This window comes from Xiphophorus maculatus, chromosome 20, assembly GCF_002775205.1.
Source record: "Xiphophorus maculatus strain JP 163 A chromosome 20, X_maculatus-5.0-male, whole genome shotgun sequence".
NCBI lineage: Eukaryota > Metazoa > Chordata > Actinopteri > Cyprinodontiformes > Poeciliidae > Xiphophorus > Xiphophorus maculatus.
This window is the reverse complement of record NC_036462.1, coordinates 18,690,595-18,708,106: the sequence shown is the minus strand read 5'-3', so window position 1 is coordinate 18,708,106 and position 17,512 is coordinate 18,690,595. Positions and strand designations below refer to the sequence as shown.

Sequence of the window (17,512 nt, the reverse complement as noted above, 5' to 3'; positions counted from 1 at the left end):
AGATCAAGATTTCCTGTTATTTCCTGTAACGTTTCTGCTGTTGCGCAGAAATTTCCCCATTGTGGGACAATAAAAGATATTTTAATTCTATTTCATAAAAAGTCATGGACTGATTATGTTCGATCATCAACTCCTTATTATAATTATTATTCCCTTTCGTTTTGCCATGTTTCTTTAGACGTTACTCTACACAGCTCTGTTGTCTCTTTGCATTTGGGTTCTGAGACTGAGAGCGCGACGTGGAAGATGAATAATTCAGGTTTTCAGACTCACCTTACAGCGACACTCGCCGCTCGTCTTGTTGCAGTCAGAATCAAACCCTCGGTCAGTGGGACAGTTGCAGGGCCCACAGGTCTTATGACCCCACCAACCTCTGGGACACGGCAAGTCAGTCCTGTGGAAAAACACAGGCACTTTATTTTAAATGTTCACAAATTAAATGATCCAGAAGAACAGCTGCTGTTGAGCATAATTATGGCCGGCCGTACTCAGTCTATTCAGATCTTCAGGTCAAATGAAGTTTATATTTTTTATGATGATTTCAGTTTATTGGGGTAAGAATGACTACTTACAAGTGAAAATATGTACAGGATGACAATTTACAGGTTGAAAACTCTCATGCATCGGAATTTGTAATATTAGAGACAATACTAAGGCCCTATAAAAATAAATATGAATATTTATACAGTTAATGAGATTTGGGTTGTGGCGATGCAGGAGGAGGTCGGGCAGTTTTACTCTTTGTGTTGTTTTTATTTTTGAAGTAAATAAAAATACCAAGAGGGTCCAGTGTTTTTTGTCATCAAGTGGATTACAAGAGGAAATATGGAAGGTGTCAATATTATGACTTCATTAATTAGGAACCCAGACGTACTTTTTCTCACAGTATCGGCCAAAATAATTCCTGGGACAGTCGCAAGCGTAGCCGCGGGTGGCGCTCGGCTTCCTGGTGCACGTAGCCGCGTGTTCGCAGGGGTTCAGAGAGCATGCTTCAGTGCAGTTGGTGCCATAGTAACCTGCAGAGAAATACAGCCAATGACGATGAACTGCTGTGCTCTGGAATCATGAAGCGATCGCAGTCTGTGCAGGGACTGACCGCTGAGGCAGGTGCAGGAGTAGCTGTCCCAGTCGTCACTGCAGAAGCTGTTGGCAGGACAGGGGTTGGAGCTGCAGGGGTCCGGCACGCTGCAGCCTGGCTCCACGTTCACCTTCCTCGCCACGGACAAGCTCAGCGCGCCACCGACACGCAGACCCTTGGAGGAAGAGGAAGGGAGGGACCGTACTTATGCAGCGTAGTTTTATGAAGCATGTGCGTCACTGTGAAACAGTTTGAACCAGGAACTGCAACACGTGGGATCCTCCTTCAGCGCAGTAAGTAAAAACGTTTCTTTATTGACGTGGTTAAAACATCGGCTTTGACTGTCATCCTATTAGCTTTCACTGATTCTCTTTGAAAACATCTGGAAAAAATTTTAGAAAAATTTATTATTTTCACAGCAATAACTCCCAAAGCTACGGTGGAATATCAGGGCCAGACTAAGACAAATAATTAATAAATAAGTCAAAATAAAGTTGAATAAATGTGTGAAAATAGTAGTAATGATACAAAATAAAGTCATAATATTATCAGAATAAAGTTGTAATTTTACGATAAAACCGACACAAAAAAAATACTAGAATGAGGAATATTGAGCATTTTGTAAAGTTATGCTTTATCTGTTTTACAAATAAGACATAAATACATGTACTTAATCATTTAAGACATCAAACTAAAATGATCATCAGTAGCAGGACTTGGAAACTATTGTGAACTGATTCTCTTTGATTGAAATCGTCCACTAAATGATGTTTGGTGCTGGGCAGAAAGGATTAATCATATTAATTGTGATTATTCGATTACTGAAATGATTATCAACTAATTTACGATTACCGGTAATCGTTAACTGGAGTGTACAGACACTAAATTATGCCATTTGCTGAAAGAACAACACAATCTGAGCAGCAATGAAGCCAAAACTGTACAGAAACATTTGTCTGTAAATATTTTCTACACTGAACTTCTCAAGTGTCAAAGTTTCAGTTTCACCAGGTTACAATTCTGCATAGAAAGTCTTTTATTTAGCAACTTTTGCTATCCAGAAATAGTCAACAGATCAGCTCTACACTGTGTTGGTGTCAAGCCAAAGAAGAGAGCCCTGACCTTTAGAGAACGCCTTTCGTTGATGTTAGAAGGATTTTTTTAGCTCTGGTTGCATCCTTTGCCACAGATAACGAAGCGTTCACTAATGGACTGCTATGTTATTGCATTTTAGGCAATAAAATGTTAATTATTTGTTCATTTTTTAATGCATTTTTATTATTGTGTAAAAAAAGCTTAAGCAGTTAAATAAAAAATTTGCAGAATGTGCCCATTTTTAAAATCTGATTAATTGTCAAAATGATCGATAGAATAATCAATAACTAAAACAATTAGTTGGGTGCGTCTCTATTGTCTACATCTTAACTCATTATTAGCTTTAGCATGCAGCTATGAAGAGGACAGACCTGCATGCAGCCACGGAAGCCATGTTGAATTTTTCCATCAGGCTTTGCCAAACCACCAACGCTGACAGTCTTGAGCTTGGACTCTCGCAGCTTTCCGTCCACCTCCATGCTGGCCTGGAAAGCAGCATGACGGCATTAGCATAAACCTCTCAATGTTTCATTACATTTCATGTATAGGTTCACCCACTCACCAGGTAGAGCCCCTGATCTAATGACAGCACGGCCTTGTGGCGGCTGGCGGCTCCTCCCAGGCTGCTGATGTCCAGCTGCAGATGATGCCAGCCCCCGTCGTTCACCAGCACCTCCTCCACCCGCGACAGAGTGGAGTCCTCTCCCCTGTGCAGCCCCATCAACACGCTTCCCCCACGCAGCTACGCAGCACCGAAAGAGACGGAGGGAGATAAAAAGGCAATCTGTGGGTTCAAAAGTTCAGACTCTGAACTGCCGCACATCTTCTGTGTTTACTGCTGGGAACAGAAAGAGCAACATCAAAGAATCCCCAGTCTAGACGAAATCAGGAAGGCAGCTGAAAATATTACAAGAACAGCCCCTTTTCCGAGAAGAGTGATTTTCTCCCAGCATCCTTTGTGATAAAGAAGGAGGTGGGATCTCACCTGCAGCGTGAGGTTGTGCTGCAGGCCTGAGGAGATGTGGAGCAGCAGGGAGCTGGACTGACGGGTGCGGAACATGAGCTCGACGTGCCAGAGGACGGAGGCTGCCAACGCCTCCAGGTTGTTCCACTGCAGCAGGCTATCGCCTTGGAAACGCAGCGGGTTGGCCATGACTGCAGGAACAACACACAGAGGGAGTCCGGGTGAAGAAAGGCACATAGAGACTGAAAGATGAGCTAAATGGGATGAGAGATGATGATGATGATGATGATGATGATGATACATCATTACTGCCAGCTAGAGGCGGACCAGCCATCGGGCGCACCGGGACATATCTGGCCTCAGGATTGCTTTTTTTTGTCTGCAGAGATTCGTATCGATGAGAAATATGATTGTAAACAATTGAAATATGCTTGTTTACAATTTTCCCAGCACTCCAAAAACACTAAAATCTTGAAAAAAGACAAAACTAACACATAACTTTTCAGAAAGACATAGGAGCTTGTTTTAAGCCAATTTCTTAATATTGATGAAAAAGTACTTGTTACATTGGCAGATTATTCAAGTCACAATAAAACAGTTTTCCCATGTTGCAAGTGAACTAATCTGCCAATAAAACTAGTACATTTTTATGAGTTAATTAAGTCTTATTTCAATTGTACTAAGATATTTGAAATTAGACTTTGTAAGATTTTTTTTGCAGTGACGTTTTGGTATTGGTACAGCTTCTTTACAACTTTTAGGTAATGTTCTCCATTAAATGCTTAAACAAAATAAACAAAGAAAGTCACAAAACATCTCTCATAAAAATTCTCAATAAGTTTTCTGGCATGTAGCAAATAGAAATAATTTTGTTAATTCTAAGTGACCTGAAACAAGAAAAGTTTAGTCTGATTTAATTTCAGACAATGATTAAAAAAAACTTCTCAGTATCTTTTTATTAAGTGTATGAAAATATCTGTTCTCAGCTACAAATATAATTTTCCAAACTTAGGCTTTAATCATTACACCTTATTACCAAACTTTCAATGACTTTATACAGAAACCAATCACTTTTCAAACCTTGAAAACGCAAAAATTCAAGCATTTTCAAGGATTTCAAGCACCCATACGAACCCTGAAAACGTTTGATTGAAGAGATGGATGTGAAGTTAATTCAGGGCTGGAAGTTATTAAACTATAAACAGAAGTTATTTGAGTTTTTATCCGTCTTTGTAAGTAGTAATCTTAAAACGGAGTATTCTCCCGGATAAAATCGCAGCATTAGTTTTCCTTCTTTTCTCACCTCTCTCACAGTTCTGCCCTCCAAATCCAAGCAGGCAGTCGCAGCTGAAGGAGCCCCACAGGTTCACACACGTCCCTCCGTTCACACACGGGTTATTGCTGCAGAAATGTCTCTTGGCAGAGCATCCTGGGAGGTGTGGGAAAGCAGAGGAATAATCCGTTTGATGTGTCCTGGCTCATTATTTCATCAGAGAATCAGAGTCGGCTGGTAATCAAATATTCATAGCAGGTACGGCCATCATTTCCCGCCGACTCTCCCTTCCAGCTGTTCTCATTATGGTTATTTCCTCTGCAGGTTTTCCACACTTGGCTGCTCAACCAGCAAACAGAATAAAGCTGCGCTGCAGAAGGCCGATTTACCTGGTAGGGTGCCGTTGTTTGCGAAGTAGCTGGCCATGTCGACGTGCTGGTTGTCAATGCGCAGGTTCTTCATGCAGCCCACGAACTGCTGGTTCCGGACGGGAAAGTCCTCTGGAAGTTTGGGGACTCCTCCGAGGAGCAGCGGCCCGGTCAGGTCAAGAGATCTGAGAACACAAAGGGACGTGGTGAGCCATGCAGCCTCGACCGAAACACTGGAGAAATTCATTGTGGGTTGTTTTGATCTGCAAAGTTGATCTGAAAGACGTAAATAAAGAAAGTACAGCGACAATAATGTTTCTAAACATCTTCACTCCAAGCTGCAACCAGAGAAACCTGATTCAGAAAATAATTCACACAAAGAGAAAAAATTAAGAAAATATGTTTTCCTTAAGGCTGGGCAATAAATCAATTTGGTCAATTAATCAAATTTTTGTTTTTTTTGAGATTTCACTTTTGGAAAATCTGTGTTTTTTCCACAAATTCATTCCTTGGATTTCCATAATTCAGAGTAATATCAGAGCCGCCACCTTGTTTCGCAGCTTATATTATTTATTTGGACTTTGAATTCAGATCAACTCTATGATGGAATATGAGGCTCAGGCTAGGATTTTATTTTTAATTAGAGAATAAAGTCACAATATTACAAGAATACAGTCGTACCACAATGGAATGGAAATTATACCAGAATAAAATTGTCATTTTATGAGAACTCATATACCAAAAACAACTAAAGTTTAAAATGAGGAATGTTGAGCATCTTGTGAAGTTATACTTTGGTATGAATTTTACAGATGATTCTTAATACTTTATATAAATACTTTTAACACAGCCACATCTATTTTAAAGAAAGATCTATGTGAACTGAGCTGCTCAAGTCAGATTCTTATAGCTCTGTCAAGGCTTTTATTTTATTAAAATACTTTTTTCTTGTAGTTTTCTAGTAAAACTGTATATTTTTCAACTATATTTTTGTAAATAAAAAAACCTTGTAGCACAACAGAGAAATCCTACAACTACAACTCACATGACTGTGTGACTGAAATAAAAGCCCCTTTTTGAAAATATTTTCTTTTGTCTTTTTTCTTTAGAAGAAAAAAAGTCAATTAAAATTTAATCTGGTTTAAAAACATTATTATTCATAAGCAGTATCACTCAGCCGCTTACTGACACACACACACACACACACACACACCCACACACCCGCACACACACACACACACACACACACACACTTACTTTTTGGATCCAGACTGGCTTCCTTGGGCCGAGCACGAGTAATTTCCGATCATGTGACCGAATCTCAGCGCCACAGAGGAGTCGCAGTCGTCCACCGTCACCACCACAACCTTCTGGTCCGAGGGGCCCTGAGGCAGACCGGCCTGGTTCAGGATCGGCTGCAGACCAGACAGAAACAAATAACATCCAAAAACATGTCACCATTAACTGCAAAACCAGAGCCTTTAACACTTTTTTTTTTATCATATTACACCATGGAGTTTAATGCATTTTACTGAGATTTTCAAAAATAAGACTAGAATAGTCATTGCCTGGAAGAAAAACAATGTTTTAAATAACAGTTTTCAGTCTATTTCATTCTGATACCTCTAATTAAATGAAGAGCAATCAATTACCTTTAGAAGTGTAAACAATCTACCTGTGTATAATTTAGTGTCAGTGTAAATTAATCTGTTCTGAGAAGATCTCAGAGGTTTGTTAGACAAAATTAGAGAGAAACATCATGATGAAAACCAAGGAAAGAGCAGAATCTCGGGTTTAGGTTATAAAACAAAAAATCTGAAAGTCACATTTCAAGATTCATTATTTGGTTTGATTCATCACATAAAATCTAAATTAAAATATTGTGAAGTTTGAGGATGTAAATGTGACAAAATGTGAAAAAGTTCAGGGGATATTTTGAGTCTCACACAACAGAATATGGTGCAAAGGTTGCAAACCAGTGCTAATGATTTAATCATTATCAACTTTAGAGTTTCTTCCACTTTTCATTGAACTTCAGCTTTTTTACTTGGAGCGCTAAGAAGAAATATTGATGTAGCATGACTAGCTCAATAACTGTGCATGACTCAAGACTTTTGCACAGTTTTAATCCTTCAAACCACAAAGATGATATTAATATACACAAACATTTCAATTGGTGCGGTTAAGATCAGATAAAGGAAAAGCTTCAGAGTCGTAGCTACCTGACAGAAGTTGGCATGCTGCTATTTTTATTGCGCTCAGATGTCAGATAAAATATTCTATTCAATATTATAAAAATATCCCAGCAGTCTGATAAATTTCATTAAAAAAAAAACACTGAGCCAAATGTTCAACATGATTTCTAAAAACTTACAACAGTGCAAACAGACAAAGTCTAAACCACAAACACACATTTGGAGGGTTTCACTCTGTAGGAGGAAAAAAATCTTCCTCTTTGTCTCTGAAATCAATAGCGACAAAAGGAGGCGGGTCCAGGGTGGAAAGAGTTATGATGGCGTCAATAAAAGGCCGCGACCTCGTCACACGCTGCCCAGCGTCTCCGGGGTCACTCAGGGGTCACATGGGTTCAAGCTGGAGCCGCCAAGCACTCAGCTGCTCAGACACATTTAATCATCTCATGAGCAGATATTAAAAAATAAGTGACGTTAGTTTTTTTACTGTCAGGATCTTTAACTCTTTATGAGGTTAGATTAAAAAAGAACCTTTCACTTCGACCCCAGGGTTTTGAGGAACTATAATTTCCTGATTGCTCAGCTGTTACGGATCAGACAGCTTCATCTGTCTGCGATGTAGCAGACATCCAGCCGGAGAGAAAGTGGACATCTAACTGCAGCATCTTCAGCTGCTCCATCATGGCGGAGGTTTATTAAAAATCTAACAGACTCTGTCAGACAATGCGATGATGACTGATTTAATTTTAGCTCAAGGCGCCGCCGCGGTTGAACGTCACTCACATGATTTCCACGCTGAGCAGATTAGATTAATTCTCAGAGTTTCCAGTTACAGGAGAGGCTGCAGCCCACCGAATTACTGCAGTCTTGTGATAGGAACGAGACGGGGACAGTATTAAAAGTGACCTCTTGTGCTTCCTTGGACTGGTAAATCATTCAAAACATGTTCATTACACTTTTTACACAAAATCCTTCTCAGATAACGAGATTTTAGTCACTTTAAATCCGAATAAGTTGCTGCTGGCCACGCCGCCCACCTCAACATTTACAGAGGCACGTAGAAATAGTTGCAAACAGACGCACAATTATACAACCATACATCTTTGAAAAGCACAAGTAGAGCCTCCTGCACATCCAACAAAAATGCAACAAGTTGTTCCTGTGTGGTTAGTCAACAACAAAACACTCGGCTCTTCCAGCAGCCATTCTACAGCGCATACAGCTGACCAAACATGCTGGAACTCAGCTTGTGTTGCTAGGTAATGGGCTGGGCTTGGCTGGGGTTGCCAGGAGACAGGCAGTGCCTGCTGATTTGTGATGTTACATTCAGAAAGTATTTGAAACGGCTCATTTTCCGGACACCAAAAAACTTTAATTAGTAAAATAAATAAAAAAACACGGCTGGATGTTTTTTTTATCGTTAGTCTGTTTTTAGAAACAGGTGCAAGACAAATGGAAGCATAAAGATGTGCAAAATGTGAATTTTAGTAAGTCTCCTTCTAAGGCTTTTGACTAAATAATCTGCCATTGAACACATCTTGATATCAAAGGTTTCCAGCTAGCATTGGAAAACATTTGTCAGTTCTTCCTGAAGAGCACTGACCTCTGACCCTTCATTAGGAAAAGATCATTCAAATAGATAAATGATGTGCTATAAAAAGTATGTGACCCCTTAAATATCTGTGTGTTTGCTTCTTTATCACGTCGGCGTTTTAGATTATCAAACTAAATTTGATCAAAGATAAGCTAATTAAATATACAACTTATCAACAGAAAATACGTTAAACAAACTAACCAGGTCCATTGTGAAAAACAAATTTCCCCTTTGCTAAATCATGAGTTGACTGTGATTAATCTTATTTTGCTAGGCTCAACCAGAACAGAACCAGCCTGACAGCACGAAGTAGGCCAAAAGAGCTTTAACGGTCTTTAAAATACCAACATTTTCACATATCGACTTTATATTTTGGTCTGTCCGCTGATGTAATTTTTAAATATGAAATGATCGATGTTTAAATCGTTCACTCAGTAACTGAGTAGCCTTTTTTACCAGATACTTAAAATATTCTGAAGTAGTCCTACTCTATTGGAACAATTTCTGGGTACTCTGGCTGTAACACGGATCCCCATTTCTCTAACTCGTAAAAATTTATTCTATTTCACAGTTTCTATACAAATTTATGGAAAAAATGTACAAAAACCATTAAAATCAAATGTGCTAGTAATTGTGCTGCATGTGGTTAGAGTTACTTATAAGGTTGAAAAGGTTAACAAATTCACTCAAATTAAGCAAAATGAATCCATCAGAAAACAAATCTGCTAACGTATTTCAGATGTTTTAAGTTGAAAACATCTTTCTTCATGATTTATATTTTATGGGCTTGTAGGAAATCTAAACACCAAAGCTTTTAGATGTAAAGCTTGATGTAAATTTAAAACAAAACGCCTGACTTTTTCACATTTATCGTCACCATTTTGACCCCATAATGTATGCTTTGCCCTGATCTTTTATGGTAATTTTCACCAAAACAATCTTAAAATCCACATGTATAATCAGTTGAATAAAAACCATGAAATGTTGTAGACCTGGGTTTAACTGCAGGATGAAGTGACCTCTCACTCTGAGGAGATAAATGGTGAGAAGTGTCACTGAGCATGCTCAGAGCATTATGTCTTGTCTTGAAGGTAAACAGCTCATTAAGAATCATCGGGAGCTTCCTAATTATTCTGCCGGACACCTTGCAGCTCAGCTTTAGCAATCAATTTTCAGGATTGACTGTCTCACTTTAGAAAAGCTCACGGTTTAATAACACGATCCAACCACAGAGAGCATTTCTGGTGAATTAATGCCTTCAGAGAGGCTTATTTGATAATATATAACCACTCGGGCTGTGTAACTTTGCACCTTTCCCACAGAAAGTCACAATGCACAGTGAAACTCTCCATCACTCAGCGGTGAATGGTTAAAAAGAAGAAGAAAAGAAAAAACTACCCCGGCGAAGGAAGCCTTTCTCCTTTCCGGTTTACGCTCTTTGAGGCCAATTTGTTATAAATTTGTCGATGATGAAAAAAAGCAAACATGTTGTGTGAATTGATGAAGGTGAAATCATCCGACATGCTCTTTTCCACGGCTTTTCCCCTGCGCTGTGAAAGCGCTGGAAAAAGGGCAGCGCTCCAGCTTGGACGCTCCTTTCAGCGACCTCTGCTGTCATCAGTCACGCCTATTGACTCTCCAATAAAGCCCGTCTGTCAGGACGTCTCTCCGCCGCACAAAACGCCGTCCTGTCACAGCTGACTGCAGCGCACATATTTGCTCTGCAGCACATTAAACACCGCCCTCACCCGCCACTACAGGGGATTATGGGAATATGAGTTCCCTGTCACATGGGGGGAGCAGAGGGTGACAAAAGTGGGGAAAGAGCAAGACAGCAGGCGGCACAAATACTGGATCTGAGATTGACTGGGAAACCATAGCAACAGGAGAGGTCGGCCCCGACTCCTTCATACTTTCTCCGCGCTCCTCTGTCGCTGCTCCGCCGCTCGGCTTTAGAGAAGGAGAGGGGCACCTTCCCCCGAGGCCGCATCATTCACTGCCCGCGGTCCCCAAAGGAAGCGGGGCCCAAACACAAAGGCAGCGGTCATTGCCATTCTCCACAGTCCCCCACCCCGCTGAAAGCCACATTTCAATCTAAAACACCCCCCTGGCCCCTGCACCGCCCCCTGCGGACAGGGGCGGGTCAGAGAGGGGAGCTGTGGGACACCTCCAGCAGCAGGAGCTTCTGTTCCCACCTCAGGAAGAGCAGAGCAATGAAGGTGGAGAGGATCAGTTCAGCTAGGAAACCCCCAAACACTTCTGGTAATTATGACCCCATCATTAGGCCTGTCGCAATAAGCAATGAATTAATTACTGGCATGATAAATTAAAACAACCTCAATAGTTTCCATTTGCACGATTTATCGTTTTTCTACCAAAAACTGATAAAAATCTTCAATTTGGTGCTTTGGTCTTCTATTGAAGGACAATTTTGTTTACAGTGGCTCAATAATTCACTTTATTTGTTGTTTTTGTTGGTTTGTTTATTTATTTTGGATATTTAAAATGTCTTCCAGTTCCAGTGTTAAATATTCATTATAATTTAAAGTTTATTGATCTTGGAGGATGTGTTCTTGAATTATTATTCATTATTTTTACTTGAAAATGGTCTCAAAACAACAATTTTATCGCAATAACTTCTGGGACAATTTATCATCCAGCAGAATGTGTTACTGTGATGTGTTATTAAATGACTCAGGTGTGTTGAAGCAGAGACACTTCATAATACATAAATAAAACCAATAAAATAATTACATTCTGACCTTAAACTAGTGCCAGGATGCAGTTTCTGTCCTGCATTCTGGCACTAAAAGCTTTACATTTTAGACCACTTGACCCAGGTTGTTATTGCTATAGAATTTCCATCCATCCATCGATTATCATACACCCTTATCCCATGGGGGTTGGGAGGTGCTGGTGCCTATCTCCAGTGGTCAATGGTCGAGAGGCGGGGCAACACAGAGACAGACAGACAGACTTACAGGAGAATTTAGAGACCAATCAACCTGACAGCAATGTTTTTGCACTGTGGGAGGAAGCCAGTGAACATGCAAACTGCATGAAGAAAGACCCTGGGCCTGAAATCAAATCCAGGACCTACAACAGGTCTACCAACTGTGCAGCCTTGCTACAGATTTTATTGTTTGCCATTTATTCAAGATTGGAATAAATGACTGGATATATGATCCTATTTACTGAAGCACACTGAGATTTTTTATTACCACATGCTATTTAAATTAAATATGTTTATCTAATGAACCAGCTAAAAATGCTGCAATCTTTCATAAGTGCTAATCAGACGTCCCTCCCTCGGCTGGTCTAGTTGAGGCGAACCAGGAGGATTTTTGCACCTCATAGTCCAGTAGACCAAAGTTGCAACATTTGTTACATTTGAAGCTGCTGCAGTTCGCTTTCAGTCAAATAAAGCACCTGTTCACCTTCTTGCCTGTGGTGGCGCTGCACCAAGGACCACCGAACGAAACGACACAAAAACCTCTGAAGAAGACACGAGCTCAACTTCCCACTTCACAAAATGCAAACAAAATGGAGTAGCATCAGATTTTAGCCTTTGCAGGATTTCTCTTTGGTAAAAAAAAAACAAACGAACACACAAACCATTTCTCCTGATATCGCTAGAAGACATGCTAGTACTAGGAGACATGCTAGTGCTAGGAGACATGCTAGTGCTAGGAGACATGCTAGCGCTAGGAGACATGCTAGTACTAGAAGACATGCTAGTGCTAGGAGACATGCTAGTACTAGGAGACATGCTAGTGCTAGGAGACATGCTAGCGCTAGGAGACATGCTAGTACTAGAAGACATGCTAGCACTAGGAGACATGCTAGTACTAGGAGACATGCTAGCACTAGGAGACATGCTAGTACTAGGAGACATGCTAGCACTAGGAGACATGCTAGTACTAGGAGACATGCTAGTACTAGGAGACATGCTAGCGCTAGAAGACATGCTAGCACTAGGAGACATGCTAGCGCAAGGAGACATACAAGTTTGTTTTTGTTGTGTTTACCCAGAATTCCCTATGCTGTAGTCCACTTCCTGCGTTTTGAGGGGTCTCCGGTCCGATCGGCATAAACATATGCATCTGAACTACGCCAGAGTTCACTTCAAATGAATGGAAACTTGGGTTTTTATGTGGACCAGAGTTCAGGTTTTTAGGTCCACATCAGAGTTCACACGTCCCTAAATAAACCGGACTTTCTAAGCAAACAAACTGGAGTTCGATTGAAGTGGACTAAACATTTTTGACAAATTCTCTCCTAGTTTTTACCATGAAAACTCTTAGGCTCACTTAAATAAATAGATGTCTTGAATTATTTGAGTTTCAGTAGAGTTAGGCAGCTGAGCCGTGCCCCTTCTCACAGAAACCTGAAGTTATTTTTATCACACCGGTAATCACATGCAGCACACTTGCAATGAAACGTGCAGGTTGGAGAAATAGAAAGGAATCAGTGAGCCATTAGATTTGAGGGATTAATGAGGTTTTAATGTCTGCAGAGAAACAACAAAAAAGATTAAAAAGCAAAGAGTCAACAAGTTTTCATCCAAACTCCTTCTTCATCAATGCATGCCGCAGGCTAAAATCTGACGCTCATGTCATCATACACACTGAATGGTAAATGTGCGCTGCAGGAGGGTTGCCTGGCAGCATCTTTATGATGCAAAGTGACTTCCTCAATAGACAAAAATGTGACATCCTGTGTGTGTGTGTGTGTTTGTCCCGGGTGGGAAAATACTGAGAGCAGACAACAGCTCCATACATCCCTGCATTGATTGAGCCGTTCTGATATTCTTACACAGAAACGTAGCAGCCCAACATATTTAGAACAATCAGAGCATGTCTGGAAAAACAATGTCTTCCCACTCTCTGGTTTTCATTCAGTCAGGCCCCCTCATGTCTGGTCTGAGGGTCTGTTTGGGTCACAGTCGCTCTGACTCTCTTCCACATCATCAGCCTGTCAGCAGACAGAGAACAGCCCACAGTTCCCTGTCTGCACCGTTTACAGACAGGCTATGAACATGCTGAGGACCACAGAGGAAGAGAGGCAGCTGCCAGTCATCTGTGGCTGCAGGACAACAAAACTCTGAATGCTAAGAGGTTCACACTGACACTGTGGCTTTTTAAAGGTCCTACAAAACAACAGCCCTCATTTATCAAATGGACCTCCAAGTGGAAAATACATGAACTTCATCTTCATAACAGATGTCAGTCTTATGTACACTCCTTCAAATAAAGTGTTTCCATGTTAGAGAGCAGATAGCTCAGGTTGGTGGTGTGTCTTTAGCTGCTCTTCTGTCAGATAAAAGTTTGAAACTCTGATAAACTCTGGCTTAAAGGAACTGTTGTACATCATGAATCCATAACACATCAGCTTTCAGATGATTAATTTAGCATAAAAACTTCTTGTTAGCCTCTCAACGTTTTCTGTACAAATTATTATAGACAGAAAGTAAAACATATAAATTCCTTGAATACTGAAGAATACATTTAACCATTTATGCAGAATGAAGTGAGCATTCCCACTGACCTTGTTGTAGTAATGGACCTCCACCGTGTGCCACTGGCCGTCGCTGACGCCTCCCAGGATGAACGGAGAAACTGTGGTCTGGGTTTCTCCTGAGGAACAACAGCAGGGGTCAGGAGACGGACTCAAGCTGTCCAAACTGCGGCCCGAGAGCCATTTGTGGAACGTGGACTGATTGTGTGTGGCCCTTGACTTCAGCTCAAGAATGATACAAATGTTCAGATGTTGATGTAGAAAGATACTTTCTGTTTTTAATGAGGGCAAAATTATCAAAATGATATTAAAACCCCCTTACAATAGAAAATATTGGCACCAATATTTATCTCTAACTAACCATGTAGTTTACAATCTCTTCCAAGGTCAACATCTCTCCAGTGACCTTTAGGCAAAAGTTTACTTTGCTGCAAACAAATAGTCTTTTGATTACTTTATTAAACTTGGATGAATACAGGAAGTGTTTTCAAAGAAAGAGTGAGCTAAATCCTAAATTCATTGCTCAGAATTGACAAACTAAATTTTCTTCCAATCAATACCTAAAATATTTTTAACATTTCGTTTAAAGAGCCAAACCTGTAAAACCTTTTTAAAGTTTTGGATCTATTTTAATTTACACATCCTATTCCAACAATAAATCTGACTATTTGTTTAAGTAAAGTATTGAATGTTTAGTTTATTGTTGACGAGGTAAAAGAACATTATTTTGGCCCTCAGGTCCACTTGACTCGATGATTTTGTGTAGAGGCAATGTAAGAAAAAGAAACATGAAAATGTACCTGCAGAGAAGGTGAGCTGAATCTGCTCGTTGATGATCTCCATGGCGATGAAGTCATGTTTCTCGTTGAAGCGTCCGTTATACATCAACAAACCGTTTGGCTCTTTTGTGGCGAATCTGAAAAACAAAATGATTACTTTTAATTTTTTCCAACCGACTCTGAGCTCTCATATCTGTTTCTGAAATAGTCGCTCATCCTAAAATTGACCTTAAAATAAGACTGTAATAATATTGTTAAAAATAAAACTAATAATGCTTTGAACAAGAAACAAAGTTCGTAAATGAATTTGAGAGAGACTTAAATATGTACAGAATATCTTACGAATTTTCTAGGACACCCACAACATAATTTTAGATTCTGTACAAATTACAGGAGACAAATTGGAAAACTATTACCGAGCTGTTTGTATTTCCAATGTTTTTAGGCAACAGCCCATTAAAAACAATGTGATGCTGTCACTGCAACCATCAAAGATGTTAAAAGTTTATACTGAATACAAAAAGTATGATTAAGAAATAAGCCCATATGAAATCAAATGTGAACAGACAGTTATTTTACAACAGAGTGTTAGGGCCATGCTAAGACAAAAGAGAATAAAGTCATAATATTACAAGAATAAAGTCACATAGGAATAAAGGTGAAATGATATGAGATCTTGTTATATTACAACTTTACTCTCATATTATTTAAACTTTATTCTTGTGCAACCTTTTTCTCGTAATTTTATTTTTCTTAGAATGCCAGTAATACTCCACCGTATTAGTTTGTATTTATTTGTCGTAATTATTTTTATTTGAGTCCTTTAAATGTCAGAATTAGTTTATATTTACATTTCATTGCAACTTCATATATGTCTGTCTGACAGCATCATTTTAAAATCAATTACTCAGAACTTGCATACCCTCTTTACCAAGTACTTTTTCTATTCTTACTTAAGTCATTTCTTGGATGACTTCTTACTTTTACTTGAGTAAAAAACATGTTGAAGTCGTGCTTCTCTTACTGGAGGAAACGTTTTGGTTACCCACCTCAGTTTGGAGATAAGAAAAAAACATTTTCAAGATAAATGTAGGATTCACTCTGTTTAACCTCCTGTTTCCTGCTGCTTGGAGTTAAAATTACTGCTCAGGTTAAAATTTTCCCTCAGAGTAAGTCTATTTATATCACACAACTGATAAAGTAGAAGCAGCATATGCTGGCAGACGTATGAGAGAGAAGAAATAGAGTAGTGGTCTGCTTTGACCTATTTAACAGCATTTACTATTTCCTCACATTCACCTTACTGTAGGAGACATTTCAAATTATATTAAATCATCATTTTTACTATCAGTTTGATCATAAGGGTAAACTCTCCAGATGATGAGGTTCACTGAAAGCTCAAGTCTTAGTGGAAAATGTGAATGTTTTTGTTTGCAGAAAAGGAATAGATAGGAGATGCACATTAAATGACACTAAAACAAAGCGACGAAAACTAGGGCGAAGTCAAAGCTGAGGGGTGGGGACATCAGAGTGCTGCAAGTCGGGAAGCAGAGCATACTAAGACAGCTCAGAGTGATGGCAAAAACATCTTTAAACATGTTTTCTCTTCCTCGCAGAAGACAGAGCAGAACGCTCCTGGTGTCCAACCAAACGTTTAAGTCAGATTTCTGCTTCTGCACGCTCAAAGCCACATTAGAAGATTTGTGCTTTTTATATGCATATTTTAAAACACCCAAACATTTAGAAGCAGAGAGTTTATTTCGTTTCACTCTATCTGTGCACAGAGGGATATAAAACTTCCCTTATTCACCTGTCTGCTGTGGTTTGTAGAAATGGGTCACTGGGATATTTAAAAGTTGTTTATGTACAAGAATAAAAATAAAACTCACATTATTTCACTGCAAAAACACAAAAATTTACCACATATCTTAGTCCACTTGAAATAAGACAAAACTTAGAAGTAACTTTTTAGCAGGATACATGAGCTTGTTTTAAGTAATTATTTACTTAAAACAAGCTCCTATATCTTGCTGAATGAATACTTTTAAGTTATCTTTGTCTTACTTAAAGTGTACTAAGATATTTGTACCAGAATCTAGACAAAAATAATTGTTAAAATTTTGCGTTTTTGCATCTTCCACATAACAAACCAAACTATTTGTCTGCTGTGCAGATTGGCATCTGAATTTTCTGGTCAGTTACTCGACTAAAATGCAGCGTCCTCAGAGGAATTAATTTCTCCTCCGCAAAGGTCACTCTGACTCTTTGTCTTCGCTCTAATGGAGACATAGCTTTTTCCTGCGATTTCTATTTTACTTTCAGAGGAAAGATGCCGTTCAAACATCCGAAAATCTATCTGTGCTGCTAGTTTTAGCAGCTGCAGCCCCCCTCGCCTCTCCTGAAGTCATCAGGGTTTCAGGGGATGTTGTCATGGTGCTGTTAGTGCAGGATTCCCGAGCTGAAGAGCAGCCAGGGGGCATTGCAACACTGACCTGCTTACTGGAAAAAAACCCCCACTAATCATGACCTCAGAGAAAAAAAAATGATGCTGATGCTCCAGCAGATAAAAGAGGTGGAGATAAGGCAAAAAGCCCAGAAAGCCAAAGAGAATCTGCATCTACATCCTCTTTCACTCTTTGACGTATCGATTTA

At 39.6% G+C, this 17,512-nt stretch overlaps 1 protein-coding gene across 5 annotated transcripts in view; it reads right to left on the bottom strand.

Annotated features, from left to right (window-relative positions):
• The window catches only part of celsr2 (cadherin EGF LAG seven-pass G-type receptor 2), a 79,178-nt gene that overhangs the window by 15,137 nt on the left and 46,529 nt on the right, over positions 1 to 17,512 (bottom strand). For all 5 annotated transcript variants that reach the window (XM_023325257.1, XM_023325260.1, XM_023325261.1 and 2 more), the window contains exons 4-14: positions 14,882 to 14,997; positions 14,112 to 14,200; positions 6,036 to 6,193; positions 4,800 to 4,963; positions 4,441 to 4,566; positions 3,159 to 3,328; positions 2,736 to 2,915; positions 2,545 to 2,658; positions 1,097 to 1,253; positions 875 to 1,016; positions 274 to 394 (exon numbers count right to left, since the gene is read on the bottom strand). In XM_023325257.1, coding sequence (XP_023181025.1) covers positions 274 to 394; positions 875 to 1,016; positions 1,097 to 1,253; positions 2,545 to 2,658; positions 2,736 to 2,915; positions 3,159 to 3,328; positions 4,441 to 4,566; positions 4,800 to 4,963; positions 6,036 to 6,193; positions 14,112 to 14,200; positions 14,882 to 14,997 — 1,537 coding nt within the window. The remainder of the gene's footprint in view (positions 1 to 273; positions 395 to 874; positions 1,017 to 1,096; positions 1,254 to 2,544; positions 2,659 to 2,735; positions 2,916 to 3,158; positions 3,329 to 4,440; positions 4,567 to 4,799; positions 4,964 to 6,035; positions 6,194 to 14,111; positions 14,201 to 14,881; positions 14,998 to 17,512) is intronic.